The sequence below is a fragment of the Bufo gargarizans genome, chromosome 1 (assembly GCF_014858855.1).
Source record: "Bufo gargarizans isolate SCDJY-AF-19 chromosome 1, ASM1485885v1, whole genome shotgun sequence".
Lineage (NCBI taxonomy): Eukaryota > Metazoa > Chordata > Amphibia > Anura > Bufonidae > Bufo > Bufo gargarizans.
Genome location: NC_058080.1, coordinates 655,121,742 through 655,139,131, shown reverse-complemented (window position 1 = coordinate 655,139,131; position 17,390 = coordinate 655,121,742). Strand labels below are relative to the sequence as shown.

The 17,390-nt window shown below is 45.9% G+C and overlaps 1 protein-coding gene across 1 annotated transcript in view; it reads right to left on the bottom strand.

Moving 5' to 3' along the window:
• Positions 1 to 215: 215 nt before the first annotated feature.
• ACOT12 (acyl-CoA thioesterase 12) overlaps positions 216 to 17,390 on the bottom strand; it is a 66,968-nt gene continuing 49,793 nt past the window's right edge. The window contains exons 14-15 of the mRNA XM_044291627.1: positions 3,608 to 3,734; positions 216 to 1,498 (exon numbers count right to left, since the gene is read on the bottom strand). Coding sequence (XP_044147562.1) covers positions 1,355 to 1,498; positions 3,608 to 3,734 — 271 coding nt within the window. The 3' untranslated portion in view covers positions 216 to 1,354. The remainder of the gene's footprint in view (positions 1,499 to 3,607; positions 3,735 to 17,390) is intronic.

Here is a 17,390-nt window from a genome sequence, read left to right as displayed (position 1 = left end):
TGACATCACTTTGCCTATGTGACTGGCGCAACATCACTGACCTAGGGTAAGCTGCAAAAAGGCCTAAACAGTTGATTGGCGGGGGTTCCAGGTGTCAAACCCCCCACTGATGACAGTGATGACCTATCCTAGGTCATTAGTATAAAACAGTCAGAAAACCTATGCCCTATGCAAGGCCCTCATATTATAGCTACAGGCCCTTACTAATAGTTAAAGCTGCACAAATATGTGCCATTTGGCTACTATGGACCCTAAAGTCTAATAAATTCATGAGCTGTCTCTTGGGGTGGTGATTCACAGGCTGCTATGTATACACAGTAGCCTGTCAATTACAGCCCCAAAAGGTGGGGTGAACACTCCTCATGAATACACGGGACTCCACTGTGGGGTGTAAACGTGCAGGGCTCATAGTAGCCAAACAGCACAACCTTCTTTGTACCATTTTGGATAATTGTAGTACAGACTTATAATATGCTGACTTACACAAGCCAGTGTATTAAGCTGACAGATCCACTCAAAATAATTCAAAATATATGTACACCATATCATACAGTAGGCTAGCTTCACTTTTCACTTGGATTATTAAGAAAGGGGGGTTCTGGAAGTAAAATATTTAAATACCTATCCTCAGGATAGGCCATTGATATAAGGGTCCATTCACACATCCATGTGTTTTGCGGATCTACAAAACACAGACAGCGGCAATGTGCATTCCGCATTTTGCAAACCACACATTGCCGGCATTAATAGAATATGCCTATTCACGTTGTGCGGCCCCATATAAATGAATGGGTCTGCAATTCTGTTCCGCAAAATGAGGCCATGGTGCTTCATTGAGCACTTTGGCTTCTACATAGACCAGTAACCTTGTGTTCATTGGTCACATGGCTTATGTGCAGCTCAGTCCCATTTAAATGAATGGGCCTGGGCTGCAATACCAAGCACAGCCACTATACAGTGTATGGCACTGTGCCAACACATCAGGTATTGATGACCTATCCTGAGAATAGGTAATAAATATTGTACTCCCCAAAACCCCATTAAGGCTCAGTCCTGATCCATATCAAGGTAGATAAGCACTATAGCAGTGAAGAGGTGCAGGGAAGGAAAGACAAGTGCAACAACACGTACTTGATTGTTGAAACAATAGTGCAGAGGTGGCGGCGTAGTCTCAGGACTACAAATGTGAGGTTATTTCACAGGGAGAAGGGGAGATCTGAGGATGCAAACAATTACATGATTTCTCATACAAGAAATTTTAAAGATGTAGTGAATATTTAGAACAATACGGTTTTAGTTGGAGATTATGGCAGGAGTTTTTTTTCTCAAAAACATACAATGGTATAAAGAGTATTTACAATAATGTTGTGCAGATCTTGGCGGTCTCTAGAAAATGTATACATGAAGACGCAGTCTCTTGTATTGAATTAGACCAGCCAGTGAGATTCTCTTCAATGTATGGCATTATGCCAGATGTTAGTTGGTTCACGTACGTCACCTGTAAAATAAAGTTACACCATGTTAATATTCAAAGTGCAGAACTAAAGAATCATTCATGGTAAAGGGGTTTTCCAGGACTTAGATATTGATGGCCTTCTGGCAGGACAGGTCTTTAATATTAGATCAGTGGAGGTCCAACACCAGACACGCACCCCAATCCGCTGTTCATGGCAGCCACCGGCACTGGAAGCTACAGTGGACAAAGCAAGAAGCCGAAGGCCCCACCATACTGCAGCTCATCCAATTTGAGTGAATCGGAGCTGAGCGGCAACACACTGACACCACCCATACACAGATTGAGTCTTCTGCTTCCGGCTGCGTCCAACGTATAGTGTCCAGCAACAGCAGCTGCTGCGTAAAGCCGATTGTTGAAGTGGTGGACGTACACCGATCTGATATTAATGAACTGTCCTGAAAATAGGCCATCAATATCTAAATTCCAGAAAACCCCTTTAAATGGGATTCCTTCTTGCCCTATAATGCTACCTCCCCCGATTCATATATTTCTTGGGGATGTGCAAATCAATTTGTAATTTGCACATGATAGAGAAAATGTAAAGTTTGTGAACCTGTTCTAGAATGCTTCCATCATCCCAAATAAAGACACTCCTATAGTACAACAAAACCTTACTATAGAAGTCTATCCAATAGTAAATACCAAATGACAAATTCCCAGTATTTTAATCCCTTAAATATCAGCTATTATTTTCAGTTTTTGTCATGTTTAAACAGCCATAACTATTTTTTCATTGACATGGCTGTACAACTCCTAGTTCTATGCAGGAGAAATTGCATTTGTTGGTGCAGTTTGAGAGCACATTTTCTATATTTGCAATGCAAAACTGTATAAGCCCATGAAGAAAGCTTTCTGCAGTGTTAGAACTTGAAGACCACTAGAACACTGGCAGTATTTTTAGGATGTACCTGTGAAAACATTTCATAAATTAAAGCTACAAGAAAATATATATTTTTTTAAATTTAAAAATATTATTTGAGAAGAATGCTTCTTTCTCCATGTGTCAGGCTCCTTTCTACCCTACCCCCTTTCCTGGACTGTTCCCTTTAGGGTCCATTCACACGTTCGTAATGTATTGTGGATCCACAATACACCCCGCCGGCACCCACATAGAAATGCCCATTCTTGTCCGCAATTGCCGGAAGATGGTCGTCGCGCTCCGTCCCCGTAGAGAATGTATGGGTCCACACACGTTACGCACAATTGCGGACGTGTGAATGGAGCCTTATTCTGAATTTGCCGATAAAAGCCATCTCTAGAGAGGATAATTCAGAAGGCAGAGTTGGAGGATTAAAACTCTGCGGAGAAAGAGGCATTTTCCTCCAAAGGTCTATTAAAAACTTTCTTCATTTAGCTTGTACTATTGATGAACAGAAAGTGGTTTATAATCTTAGGTACACTAAGACAATCAGGTTTCATTTTTCTTCTTCTAGTAGAAAGCAATTTAAAGTAGGTTATGTAGCAGGGTTAGTGCTCTGTAGATTCACAGTTTCTTGCCCTTCCCATTTTGTTTTCCTGATGGACCTGAAAACGTATTTAAAGAGGTAGTCTGCCTTGTGTCAAAGGTCCACAAAAAATAAGCTATGATAAGGAATCCACTGAAATGATGCAGTGAAATCATGGAACACTCAGGCTTAGTGATTGTCCACTCTATTATTGATTGCCTGCCCTCAGGATAGACCATCTATATTTGATCAATAGGGGTCTAACACTCCGTAAATTAGCCGTTTCAGAGTAGCTTTGGCGCTTTAACTTCAATTGGAGCAGTGGTGCAGAAACCAGCTCCATATATTACACAATGGACAGAACTTCTGGTGCTGAAGCTACTCCGAAACAGCTGAGGCTAGGCAGTCCATATTTAATGAGTGGACAACCCCTTTAAACAGAAATACTGTGAATGGAGAACCTGCTTTTACCTAAGAATGTGCCAATATAGTATTTAGAAATGGGTTTCAACCCAATTCCATGCATGAAAAACATTTGCATAGATTACACATTTTCAGCTACTGAATATATGTGAATATTACCATTTGCTGATATAGGGTTCATATACAATTGATCACTGTGCCGGTTCCAAGACCTATGTGTTACCTGGCATTCATCTGTGTTCTGACGGTATATGAGAAACCCTGCACACTGCACCTCACTTCTCAGGTACTGTACTGATGGCGGGCAGGTTGCCAATGTTACCGATCTCATTGCTACCACATAAGGATCTCTGGAAAACATACAAGATTGAAAGTATAAAAACACAGGACTACAAGACATCCAACAAACTTTACAGTAATCAAGCTACACTGTTCACATCTGCGTTGTGTTTTCTGCTTAGAATTGAATCCATGATGCTCTGCGAGATCAATACGAGGGAGACCAATGGAGTCCAACAGACCCTCTATTGACTTACATTTTGATGTACATCATTTTGGTAGAAATAGTGCTGCGAAACAGCTCTGATTCCTGGTCAAAAAGGACAAAATTTGCAATCAACCTTGTAATGTAAATGTGAACAGGCCTCAGACCTTTTTTCAGTAGCAGGATCTGATGTTAGATTGATTGGACTGATTCATTTAGATTGAGCTCTCCAAGTACATTACTGGTTTCTTGGATCATATCTGGAAGGAGTCTAAAAGGTACAGCTCTATCATAATATGTGCAGGCTTTTAATGCAGTTTTTGAAGCCAAAACCAGGAGTGGATTTAACCTCTTCGCTACCAGTGCCACACATGTATGGCGCTGGTGGGGGTCTTTAAACGTGGTGCCCTCTCACACGTGCAGCGGGCGCCATAGCAGACAGGTCTCTGCTGTTTCAAACAGTAGAGGCCTGTGACTAATGTCTACGACTGGCAATAATGCCGATTGCGGACATTACAGCCTTTAGATGCAGTGCTCAGGTGTGATCATGGCATCTAAAGAGTGTAAAGCCCAGGAAGTGAGCGCTTGAGGGTTAAGCAACAAGCAGTGTCATTTTGAAGCAGAAGTCATTAATATATACCCGTTGCACAACCTTTAATGTGTTTGTAACGGACCGTTTCAGCAGACAGACAAAGGGTTAAAATCCGTTTAGGCGATATGGCCCTTTCTGAGAGACAGGCACAGCTACTGCAGAACACCAAACTCCCGAACTGGATACAAAATAGCACTCCAAACTGGAACCTCGCGAATAGCTGCCAGCAGACGAACAGGAAAAGCATGCAATCAGCTTACACTCCTGGCAATCAGTCTCTAACAGCATACAGACCCTTGATGAGGGTCAAGCAGTGGTCTGACGTGCTGGCACACCCAGCCTGGTTTTTAATTACAGTTCTTGCAACTACAGGACAGATACAACACATCCCCACAATGCATCACGGTTTCCTCCTCTGTCCTGGAGACAACCGAGGGCAATCCAATTATCTCTCAGGACAAAGGGAAGTCGCCAATACACATGTGGAGACAACAGGACAGACATCACCATTTAAACACACAATGGGACAATAGAAACACACCCACACAAAATCCTCCCCTCTGCCGGTGATGATTATTGAACACACTGGTGAATATAATTATCAAAGGCAGAGAAATACAGTTTTATAAAACATATCACAGGAACCCCAAAACATGCAATAACCCCATAACCAATATATCCTCGGAACCGGGGGATCTGGGTGAACCACATATCCAAAATTCACCCACATCCGTTCAGTAGTTTGGAAGATACAGTTAGACTGAAAATATACAAGTTATACAGAAAATAGTCACTAATAAATGTGTCCCCTGTTTGGTAGTTTCAAACTACTGAATGATGTCTCTGTGCACCAAATACAGGCAAGATAGCACCGTGTTGAAAAGTCAGAACAGTGTCTGAGTTAAAATGGCCGCTATCTATTGTTCTCACCATGTGCTTCATCCAAGCAAGTAAGGCAAATTATGCAATCCAGGGACAGAGGGCTCAGTCCCAAGTGCCTTAAGACCCAATAACTTAAGGGACCATAATCCCAGGGCAGGAGGCTGGCAAACAGCCCCCTCCAAAACACCGTGGCGAGATTTGTTTCGCCACAGTGTTCCTTTGGACAACAGCTGTAGCTGAATAGTTAAGATGGGAAAATTGGGCTTCAACATCCTGTGTTTAGACTCAGCCTAAAATGGTAGAAGATACTTGTAAATTGAATTTAAGAGATGCAAACTGATAGTGATTATGCACAGGTGGCTTCTCAAAGCACCCAGCATTCAGCCATAGAGGCTTTCTTTGAAGACAGTTGGCGGTCACCACTCCAAAATATCTAATTGCCCCCACTAGTGGATACCAACTGACCTAGAGTCTCACTCAGACTCTGTCCATAATCTCAATACAATTCAGTTGTATACAGCTCTTAGCTTACATGTATGAGTGAGGAAAAATTGCTACTCACTTTTTATGAAGTGCTTGCACTTTGTTCTTTATTTGCATAACATTAAAAGCAGTTTCTAGGCTCGCGGGCCTGTGTTTGAGACACCGAGTAGTTACCTACTCCATCATGTGCGACGTTTCGGGGGTCACGCCCCCCTTACTCATGCATGGCCATCAGGTGCAACCAGACAATTTAAATACTTTGTTCTCATGTCTCAATCATTATTAAAAGACATATGGTTACAACAAAAGCAGATTCACAAAAATACCCTGAAACCTACATAGGTCATTTAACCCCTTTGGTTTGAGCGTTTCTATCTTGTTTCGTGTTGTAAAAGTTTATGTTTATTTTCTTCTGGAGTTTGTCCGGGGTTCACATATTCTACTACTACCCATTTTAACTCTGATTTCTATTTTTGTGTCCGTCCTATGTACCACATGCTGCAAGGACATCTATTGCCATAAATGACATTTTTAGTCAAACATGTAGTCTAATGGTACATGGGTATATTGTATCCTTTTCCAGGATGATTTATTGTGTTTCCTTTTATGATCCGATAGCAATTCATACAAGATAAACATGGAAATGTTCCTTTTTGCTTGTGGCCAAAAATGTCTCTTGATTTTTAGATCACCTTTAATTACCTATTGATTTCCCTTTCCTACATGAAAAATTAGGTTTTTGTTTTAACTAGAGTTGAGCGAACACCTGGATGTTCGGGTTCGAGAAGTTCGGCCGAACATCCCGGAAATCATTTGAAGTCAATGGGGACCCGAACTTTTCGGCACTAAAAAGGCTGTAAAACAGCCCAGGAAAGAGCTAGAGGGCTGCAAAAGGCAGCAACATGTAGGTAAATCCCCTGCAAACAAATGTGGATAGGGAAATGAATTAAAATAAAAATTAAATAAATAAAAATTAACCAAAATCAATTGGAGAGAGGTTCCATAGCAGAGAATCTGGCTTCCCGTCACCCACCACTGGAACAGTCCATTCTCAGATATTTAGGCCCCGGCACCCAGGCAGAGGAGAGAGGTCCCGTAACAGAGAATCTGTCTTCATGTCAGCAGAGAATTAGTCTGCATGTCATAGCAGAGAATGAGGCTTCACGTCAGCCACCACTGCAACAGTCCATTGGCATATATTTAGGCCCAGCACCCAGGCAGAGGAGGGAGGTCCCGTAACAGAGAATCTGTCTTCATGTCAGCAGAGAATTAGTCTGCATGTCATAGCAGAGAATGAGGCTTCACGTCAGCCACCACTGCAACAGTCCATTGTCATAAATTTAGGCCCAGCACCCAGGCAGAGGAGAGAGGTCCCGTAACAGACAATCTGGCTTCATGTCAGCAGAGAATTAGTCTGCATGTCATAGCAGAGAATCAGGCTTCACGTCAGCCACCACTGCAACAGTCCATTGGCATATATTTAGGCCTAGCACACAGGCAGAGGAGAGAGGTCCCGTAACAGACAATCTGGCTTCATGTCAGCAGAGAATCAGTCTGCATGTCATAGCAGAGAATGAGGCTTCACGTCACCCACCACTGCAACAGTCCATTGGCATATATTTAGGCCTAGCACACAGGCAGAGCAGAGAGGTCCCGTAACAGACAATCTGGCTTCATGACAGCAGAGAATCAGTCTGCATGTCATAGCAGAGAATGAGGCTTCACGTCACCCACCACTGCAACAGTCCATTGGCATATATTTAGGCCTAGCACACAGGCAGAGCAGAGAGGTCCCGTAACAGACGATCTGGCTTCATGTCAGCAGAGAATCAGTCTGCATGTCATAGCAGAGAATGAGGCTTCACGTCAGCCACCACTGCAACAGTCCATTGGCATATATTTAGGCCCAGCACCCAGGCAGAGGAGGGAGGTCCCGTAACAGAGAATCTGTCTTCATGTCAGCAGAGAATTAGTCTGCATGTCATAGCAGAGAATGAGGCTTCACGTCAGCCACCACTGCAACAGTCCATTGGCATATATTTAGGCCCAGCACACACACAGGCAGAGGAGAGAGGTCCCGTAACAGACAATCTGGCTTCATGTCAGCAGAGAATTAGTCTGCATGTCATAGCAGAGAATGAGGCTTCACGTCACCCACCACTGCAACAGTCCATTGGCATATATTTAGGCCCAGCACCCAGGCAGAGGAGGGAGGTCCCGTAACAGAGAATCTGTCTTCATGTCAGCAGAGAATTAGTCTGCATGTCATAGCAGAGAATGAGGCTTCACGTCAGCCACCACTGCAACAGTCCATTGTCATAAATTTAGGCCCAGCACCCAGGCAGAGGAGAGAGGTCCCGTAACAGACAATCTGGCTTCATGTCAGCAGAGAATTAGTCTGCATGTCATAGCAGAGAATCAGGCTTCACGTCAGCCACCACTGCAACAGTCCATTGGCATATATTTAGGCCTAGCACACAGGCAGAGGAGAGAGGTCCCGTAACAGACAATCTGGCTTCATGTCAGCAGAGAATCAGTCTGCATGTCATAGCAGAGAATGAGGCTTCACGTCACCCACCACTGCAACAGTCCATTGGCATATATTTAGGCCTAGCACACAGGCAGAGCAGAGAGGTCCCGTAACAGACAATCTGGCTTCATGACAGCAGAGAATCAGTCTGCATGTCATAGCAGAGAATGAGGCTTCACGTCACCCACCACTGCAACAGTCCATTGGCATATATTTAGGCCTAGCACACAGGCAGAGCAGAGAGGTCCCGTAACAGACGATCTGGCTTCATGTCAGCAGAGAATCAGTCTGCATGTCATAGCAGAGAATGAGGCTTCACGTCAGCCACCACTGCAACAGTCCATTGGCATATATTTAGGCCCAGCACCCAGGCAGAGGAGGGAGGTCCCGTAACAGAGAATCTGTCTTCATGTCAGCAGAGAATTAGTCTGCATGTCATAGCAGAGAATGAGGCTTCACGTCAGCCACCACTGCAACAGTCCATTGGCATATATTTAGGCCCAGCACACACACAGGCAGAGGAGAGAGGTCCCGTAACAGACAATCTGGCTTCATGTCAGCAGAGAATTAGTCTGCATGTCATAGCAGAGAATGAGGCTTCACGTCACCCACCACTGCAACAGTCCATTGGCATATATTTAGGCCCAGCACCCAGGCAGAGGAGGGAGGTCCCGTAACAGAGAATCTGTCTTCATGTCAGCAGAGAATTAGTCTGCATGTCATAGCAGAGAATGAGGCTTCACGTCAGCCACCACTGCAACAGTCCATTGGCATATATTTAGGCCCAGCACACACACAGGCAGAGGAGAGAGGTCCCGTAACAGAGAATCTGTCTTCATGTCAGCAGAGAATCAGTCTGCATGTCATAGCAGAGAATCAGGCTTCACGTCAGCCACCACTGCAACAGTCCATTGTCATAAATTTAGGCCCAGCACCCAGGCAGAGGAGAGAGGTCCCGTAACAGAGAATCTGGCTTCATGTCAGCAGAGAATCAGTCTTCATATCATAGCAGAGAATCAGGCTTCACGTCACCCACCACTGTAAGAGTCAATTTTCATAAATTTAGGCCCAGAACCCAGGCAGAGGAGAAAGGTCCCGTAACAGACAATCTGGCTTCATGTCAGCAGAGAATCAGTCTTCATATCATAGCAGAGAATCAGGCTTCACGTCACCCACCACTGTAAGAGTCAATTTTCATAAATTTAGGCCCAGAACCCAGGCAGAGGAGAAAGGTCCCGTAACAGACAATCTGGCTTCATGTCAGCAGAGAATCAGTCTTCATATCATAGCAGAGAATCAGGCTTCACGTCACCCACCACTGTAAGAGTCAATTTTCATAAATTTAGGCCCAGAACCCAGGCAGAGGAGAAAGGTCCCGTAACAGACAATCTGGCTTCATGTCAGCAGAGAATCAGTCTTCATATCATAGCAGAGAATCAGGCTTCACGTCACCCACCACTGTAAGAGTCAATTTTCATAAATTTAGGCCCAGAACCCAGGCAGAGGAGAAAGGTCCCGTAACAGACAATCTGGCTTCATGTCAGCAGAGAATCAGTCTTCATATCATAGCAGAGAATCAGGCTTCACGTCACCCACCACTGCAACAGTCCATTGGCATATATTTAGGCCTAGCACACAGGCAGAGCAGAGAGGTCCCGTAACAGACAATCTGGCTTCATGTCAGCAGAGAATCAGTCTGCATGTCATAGCAGAGAATGAGGCTTCACGTCACCCACCACTGCAACAGTCCATTGGCATATATTTAGGCCCAGAACCCAGGCAGAGGAGAAAGGTCCCGTAACAGACAATCTGGCTTCATGTCAGCAGAGAATCAGTCTTCATATCATAGCAGAGAATCAGGCTTCACGTCACCCACCACTGCAACAGTCCATTGGCATATATTTAGGCCTAGCACACAGGCAGAGCAGAGAGGTCCCGTAACAGACAATCTGGCTTCATGACAGCAGAGAATCAGTCTGCATGTCATAGCAGAGAATCAGGCTTCACGTCAGCCACCACTGCAACAGTCCATTGTCATAAATTTAGGCCCAGCACCCAGGCAGAGGAGAGAGGTCCCGTAACAGACAATCTGGCTTCATGTCAGCAGAGAATTAGTCTGCATGTCATAGCAGAGAATCAGGCTTCATGTCAGCCACCACTGCAACAGTCCATTGGCATATATTTAGGCCTAGCACACAGGCAGAGGAGAGGTTCATTCAACTTTGGGTAGCATCGCAATATAATGGTAAAATGAAAATAAAAATAGGATTGAATGAGGAAGTGCCCTGGAGTCCAATAATATATGGTTATGGGGAGGTAGTTAATGTCTAATCTGGACAAGGGACGGACAGGTCCTGTGGGATCCATGCCTGGTTCATTTTTATGAACGTCAGCTTGTCCACATTGGCTGTAGACAGGCGGCTGCGTTTGTCTGTAATGACGCCCCCTGCCGTGCTGAATACACGTTCAGACAAAACGCTGGCTGCCGGGCAGGCCAGCACCTCCAAGGCATAAAAGGCTAGCTCTGGCCACGTGGACAATTTAGAGACCCAGAAGTTGAATGGGGCCGAACCATCAGTCAGTACGTGGAGGGGTGTGCACACGTACTGTTCCACCATGTTAGTGAAATGTTGCCTCCTGCTAACACGTTGCGTATCAGGTGGTGGTGCAGTTAGCTGTGGCGTGTTGACAAAAGTTTTCCACATCTCTGCCATGCTAACCCTGCCCTCAGAGGAGCTGGCCGTGACACAGCTGCCTTGGCGACCTCTTGCTCCTCCTCTGCCTTGGCCTTGGGCTTCCACTTGTTCCCCTGTGACATTTGGGAATGCTCTCAGTAGCGCGTCTACCAACGTGCGCTTGTACTCGCGCATCTTCCTATCACGCTCCAGTGCAGGAAGTAAGGTGGGCACATTGTCTTTGTAGCGTGGATCCAGCAGGGTGGCAACCCAGTAGTCCGCACAGGTTAAAATGTGGGCAACTCTGCTGTCGTTGCGCAGGCACTGCAGCATGTAGTCGCTCATGTGTGCCAGGCTGCCCAGGGGTAAGGACAAGCTGTCCTCTGTGGGAGGCGTATCGTCATCGTCCTGCCTTTCCCCCCAGCCACGCACCAGTGATGGACCCGAGCTGCGTTGGGTGCCACCCCGCTGTGACCATGCTTCATCCTCATCCTCCTCCACCTCCTCCTCATCCTCGTCCTCCTCGTCCTCCAGTAGTGGGCCCTGGCTGGCCACATTTGTACCTGGCCTCTGCTGTTGCCAAAAACCTCCCTCTGAGTCACTTCGAAGAGACTGGCCTGAAAGTGCTAAAAATGACCCCTCTTCCTCCTCCTCCTCCTCCTCCTCCTGGGCCACCTCCTCTTCCATCATCGCCCTAAGTGTTTTCTCAAGGAGACATAGAAGTGGTATTGTAACGCTGATAACGGTGTCATCGCCACTGGCCATGTTGGTGGAGTACTCGAAACAGCGCAACAGGGCACACAGGTCTCGCATGGAGGCCCAGTCATTGGTGGTGAAGTGGTGCTGTTCTGTAGTGCGACTGACCCGTGCGTGCTGCAGCTGAAACTCCACTATGGCCTGCTGCTGCTCGCACAGTCTGTCCAGCATGTGCAAGGTGGAGTTCCACCTGGTGGGCACGTCGCATATGAGGCGGTGAGCGGGAAGGCCGAAGTTACGCTGTAGCGCAGACAGGCGAGCAGCAGCAGGATGTGAACGCCGGAAGCGCGAACAGACGGCCCGCACTTTATGCAGCAGCTCTGACATGTCGGGGTAGTTGTGAATGAACTTCTGCACCACCAAATTCAGCACATGCGCCAAGCAAGGGATGTGCGTCAAATTGGCTAGTCCCAGAGCTGCAACGAGATTTCGCCCATTATCACACACCACCAGGCCGGGCTTGAGGCTCACCGGCAGCAACCACTCGTCGGTCTGTTGTTCTATACCCCGCCACAACTCCTGTGCGGTGTGGGGCCTGTCCCCCAAACATATGAGTTTCAGAATGGCCTGCTGACGTTTACCCCGGGCTGTGCTGAAGTTGGTGGTGAAGGTGTGTGGCTGACTGGATGAGCAGGTGGAAGAAGAGGAGGAGGAAGCCGAGAAGGAGGAGGTGGCAACAGGAGGCAAAGAATGTTGCCCTGCGATCCTTGGCGGCGGAAGGACGTGCGCCAAACAGCTCTCCGCCTGGGGCCCAGCTGCCACTACATTTACCCAGTGTGCAGTTAGGGAGATATAGCGTCCCTGGCCGTGCTTACTGGTCCACGTATCTGTGGTTAGGTGGACCTTGCCACAGATGGCGTTGCGCAGTGCACACTTGATTTTATCGGATACTTGGTTGTGCAGGGAAGGCACGGCTCTCTTGGAGAAGTAGTGCCGGCTGGGAACAACATACTGTGGGACAGCAAGCGACATGAGCTGTTTGAAGCTGTCTGTGTCCACCAGCCTAAATGACAGCATTTCATAGGCCAGTAGTTTAGAAATGCTGGCATTCAGGGCCAGGGATCGAGGGTGGCTAGGTGGGAATTTACGCTTTCTATCAAATGTTTGTGAGATGGAGAGCTGAACGCTGGCGTGTGACATGGTTGAGACGCTTGGTGACGGAGGTGGTGGTGGTGGTGTTGGTGGTACATCCCCTGTTTGCTGGGCGGCAGGTGCCAACGTTCCTCCAGAGGCGGAGGAAGAGGCCGAGGCGGCAGCAGCAGAATAGGCCGAGGCGGCAGCAGCAGAAGAGGTAGCAGGGGGAGCCTGAGTGACTTCCTTGGTTTTAAGGTGTTTACTCCACTGCAGTTCATGCTTTGCATGCAGGTGCCTGGTCATGCAGGTTGTGCTCAGGTTCAGAACGTTAATGCCTCGCTTCAGGCTCTGATGGCACAGCGTGCAAACCACTCGGGTCTTGTCGTCAGCACATTGTTTGAAGAAGTGCCATGCCAGGGAACTCCTTGAAGCTGCCTTTGGGGTGCTCGGTCCCAGATGGCGGCGGTCAGTAGCAGGCGGAGTCTCTTGGCGGCGGGTGTTCTGCTTTTGCCCACTGCTCCCTCTTTTGCTACGCTGTTGGCTCGGTCTCACCACTGCCTCTTCCTCCGAACTGTGAAAGTCAGTGGCACGACCTTCATTCCATGTGGGGTCTAGGACCTCATCGTCCCCTGCATCGTCTTCCACCCAGTCTTGATCCCTGACCTCCTGTTCAGTCTGCACACTGCAGAAAGACGCAGCAGTTGGCACCTGTGTTTCGTCATCATCAGAGACATGCTGAGGTGGTATTCCCATGTCCTCATCATCAGGAAACATAAGTGGTTGTGCGTCAGTGCATTCTATGTCTTTCACCACTGGGGAAGGGCTAGGTGGATGCCCTTGGGAAACCCTGCCAGCGGAGTCTTCAAACAGCATAAGAGACTGCTGCATAACTTGAGGCTGAGACAGTTTCCCTGGTATGCATGGGGGTGATGTGACAGACTGATGGGGTTGGTTTTCAGGCGCCATCTGTGCGCTTTCTGCAGAAGACTGGGTGGGAGATAATGTGAACGTGCTGGATCCACTGTCGGCCACCCAATTGACTAATGCCTGTACCTGCTCAGGCCTTACCATCCTTAGAACGGCATTGGGCCCCACCATATATCGCTGTAAATTCTGGCGGCTACTGGGACCTGAGGTAGTTGGTACACTAGGACGTGTGGATGTGGCAGAACGGCCACGTCCTCTCCCAGCACCAGAGGGTCCACTAACACCACCACGACCATGTCCACGTCCGCGTCCCTTACTAGATGTTTTTCTCATTGTTATGGTTCACCACAACAACAAATATATTATTTGGCCCAATGTATTGTATTCAAATTCAGCGGGATATAAATTTGAGGCCTAGTATTTAGGCGCTGGGTGACCGGTATGGATTTAGTGACAGAATTAGACTTGGAAATGCACAGAAGCGTGTGTGTGAAGTTATTCTGAATGACCCTATGTGCACCTTCAATATGATCTACCCTTTTAGGGATAGATTTCAAATAGCTCTGATATAGCAGAAACGACTAAATTATGAAATTGCTAAATTGGGAATTGTATTTCAACCCAGAACAAAAAATGTGCTTTGACGGACACTAAATAACTTTCCCAGCCACAACAGGACAGCGGTAACGAGAGATTTAGCGGGATATAAATTTGAGGCCTAGTATTTAGGCGCTGGGTGACAGGTATGGGTTTAGTGACAGAATTAGATTTGGAAATGCACAGTAGCGGGTGTGTGAAGTTATTCTGAATGACCCTATGTGCACCTTGAATATTATATACCCTTTTAGGGATAGATTTCAAATAGCTCTGATATAGCAGAAACCACTAAATTATGAAATTGCTAAATTGGGAATTGTATTTCAACCCAGAACAAGAAATGTGCTTGAACGGACACTAAATAACTCGCCCAGCTACAGCACTAGGGACAGATTTAGCGGGATATAAATTTGAGGCCTAGTATTTAGGCGCTGGGTGACAGGTATGGGTTTAGTGCCAGAATTAGACTTGGAAATACACAGTAGCGGGTGTGTGTGAAGTTATTCTGAATGACCCAATGTGCACCTTGAATATTATATACCCTTTTAGGGATAGATTTCAAATAGCTCTGATATAGCAGAAACCACTAAATTATGAAATTGCTAAATTGGGAATTGTATTTCAACCCAGAACAAGAAATGTGCTTGAACGGACACTAAATAACTCGCCCAGCTACAGCACTAAGGACAGATTTAGCGGGATATAAATTTGAGGCCTAGTATTTAGGCGCTGGGTGACAGGTATGGGTTTAGTGCCAGAATTAGACTTGGAAATACACAGTAGCGGGTGTGTGTGAAGTTATTCTGAATGACCCAATGTGCACCTTGAATATTATATACCCTTTTAGGGATAGATTTCAAATAGCTCTGATATAGCAGAAACCACTAAATTATGAAATTGCTAAATTGGGAATTGTATTTCAACCCAGAACAAGAAATGTGCTTGAACGGACACTAAATAACTCGCCCAGCTACAGCACTAGGGACAGATTTAGCTGGATATAAATTTGAGGCCTAGTATTTAGGCGCTGGGTGACCGGTATGGATTTAGTGACAGAATTAGACTGGGATATGGCCAAAAAATAAACAGACTATTGCTGGTTAAATGCACTTGGTGTGACAGCTTCACCCTGATGTAGGCTTTAGCCAAAAAACAACCACACCATTGAGGGTTAAATGCACTTGGTGACAGGCGCAGCTTGCCCCTGATTTAGTATATGGCCAAAAAATGAACAGACTATTGCTGGTTAAATGCACTTGTGTGACAGCTTCACCCTGATGTAGGCTTTAGCCAAAAAACAACCACACCATTGAGGGTTAAATGCACTTGGTGACAGGCGCAGCTTGCCCCTGATTTTGTATATGGCCAAAAAATGAACAGACTATTGCTGGTTAAATGCACTTGGTGTGACAGCTTCACCCTGATGTAGGCTTTAGCCAAAAAACAACCACACCATTGAGGGTTAAATGCACTTGGTCGCAGCTTGTGCTGGCGCACCACAAGACACAAAATGGCCGCCGATCACCCCAGAAAAATGTGACTGACAAACGGTCTGTGCAGCCTAAAAACAGTGAGCAATTGAGGATCAGCAGCTCAATGATCCACAGCTGCAGATCGATCAGTTAATCAAGTCCTTTGGAGGAGTTAATCTGCCTAATCTCGCCCTACTGTCGCAGCCGCAACCTCTCCCTACGCTAATCAGAGCAGAGTGACGGGCGGCGCTATGTGACTCCAGCTTAAATAGAGGCTGGGTCACATGGTGCTCTGGCCAATCACAGCCATGCCAATAGTAGGCATGGCTGTGATGGCCTCTTGGGGCAAGTAGTATGACGCTTGTTGATTGGCTGCTTTGCAGCCTTTCAAAAAGCGCCAAGAAAGCGTCACAAAAGCGCCAAGAAAGCGACGAACACCGAACCCGAACCCGGACTTTTACGAAAATGTCCGGGTTCGGGTCCGTGTCACGGACACCCCAAAATTCGGTACGAACCCGAACTATACAGTTCGAGTTCGCTCATCCCTAGTTTTAACCCTTTCTTGACCAAAGGTCATTGATGCCCCAGTGTTCAGGTCAAAATTTTCAAATCTGACATGCGTCACTTGTGGTAATAGCTTTGGAACCCTTACTTATCCAAGCCCTTCTGAGATTGTTTTCTCGTGATACATTGTACTTCATGACAGTCATAAATTTGAGTCAATATATTTCACCTTTATTTATGAAAAAAAATCCCAAATTTACCAAAAAGTTTAAAATTCGCAATTTTCAAAGTTTCAATTTCTCTGCTTCTAAAACAGAAAGCGATACCTCAAAATATTTATTACTTAACATTCCCCATATGTATACTTTATGTTGGCATCATTTTGGAAATGTCATTTTATTTTTTTAGGACGTTAGAAGGCTTAGAAATAATTCTTAAAATTTAAGAAAATTTCCAAAACCCACTTTTTAAAGGACCAGTTCAGGTCTGAAGTCACTGTGGGGCTTACATAGTGGATACCCCCCATAAATGACCCCATTGCAGAAACGACACCCCTCAAGTTACTCAAAACTGATTTTACAAACTTTGTTAACCTTTTAGGTGTTCCACAAGAATTAAAGGAAAATGGAGATGAAATTTCAAAATTTCACTTTTTTTAGTAGATTTTCCATTTTATTACATTTTTTTATTTAACACATTGAGGGTTAACGGCCAAACAAAACTCATTACCCTGATTCTGCGGTTTACAGAAACAGCCCACATGTGGTTGTAAACTGATGTAAGGGTGCACGACAGGACACAGAAGGAAAAGAACTCCACATGGTTTTTGGAAGGCAGATTTTGCTGGACTGGTTTTAGATCCCATGTCCCATTTAAAGCCCCCTGATGCACCCCTACAGTAGAAACTCACAAAAAGTGACCCTATTTTGGAAACTAGGAGATAAGGTGACAGTTATATTGGTACTATTTTGGGGTACATATGATTTTTAATTGCTCTATTACGTTTTGTGAGGCAAGGTAACAAAAAATT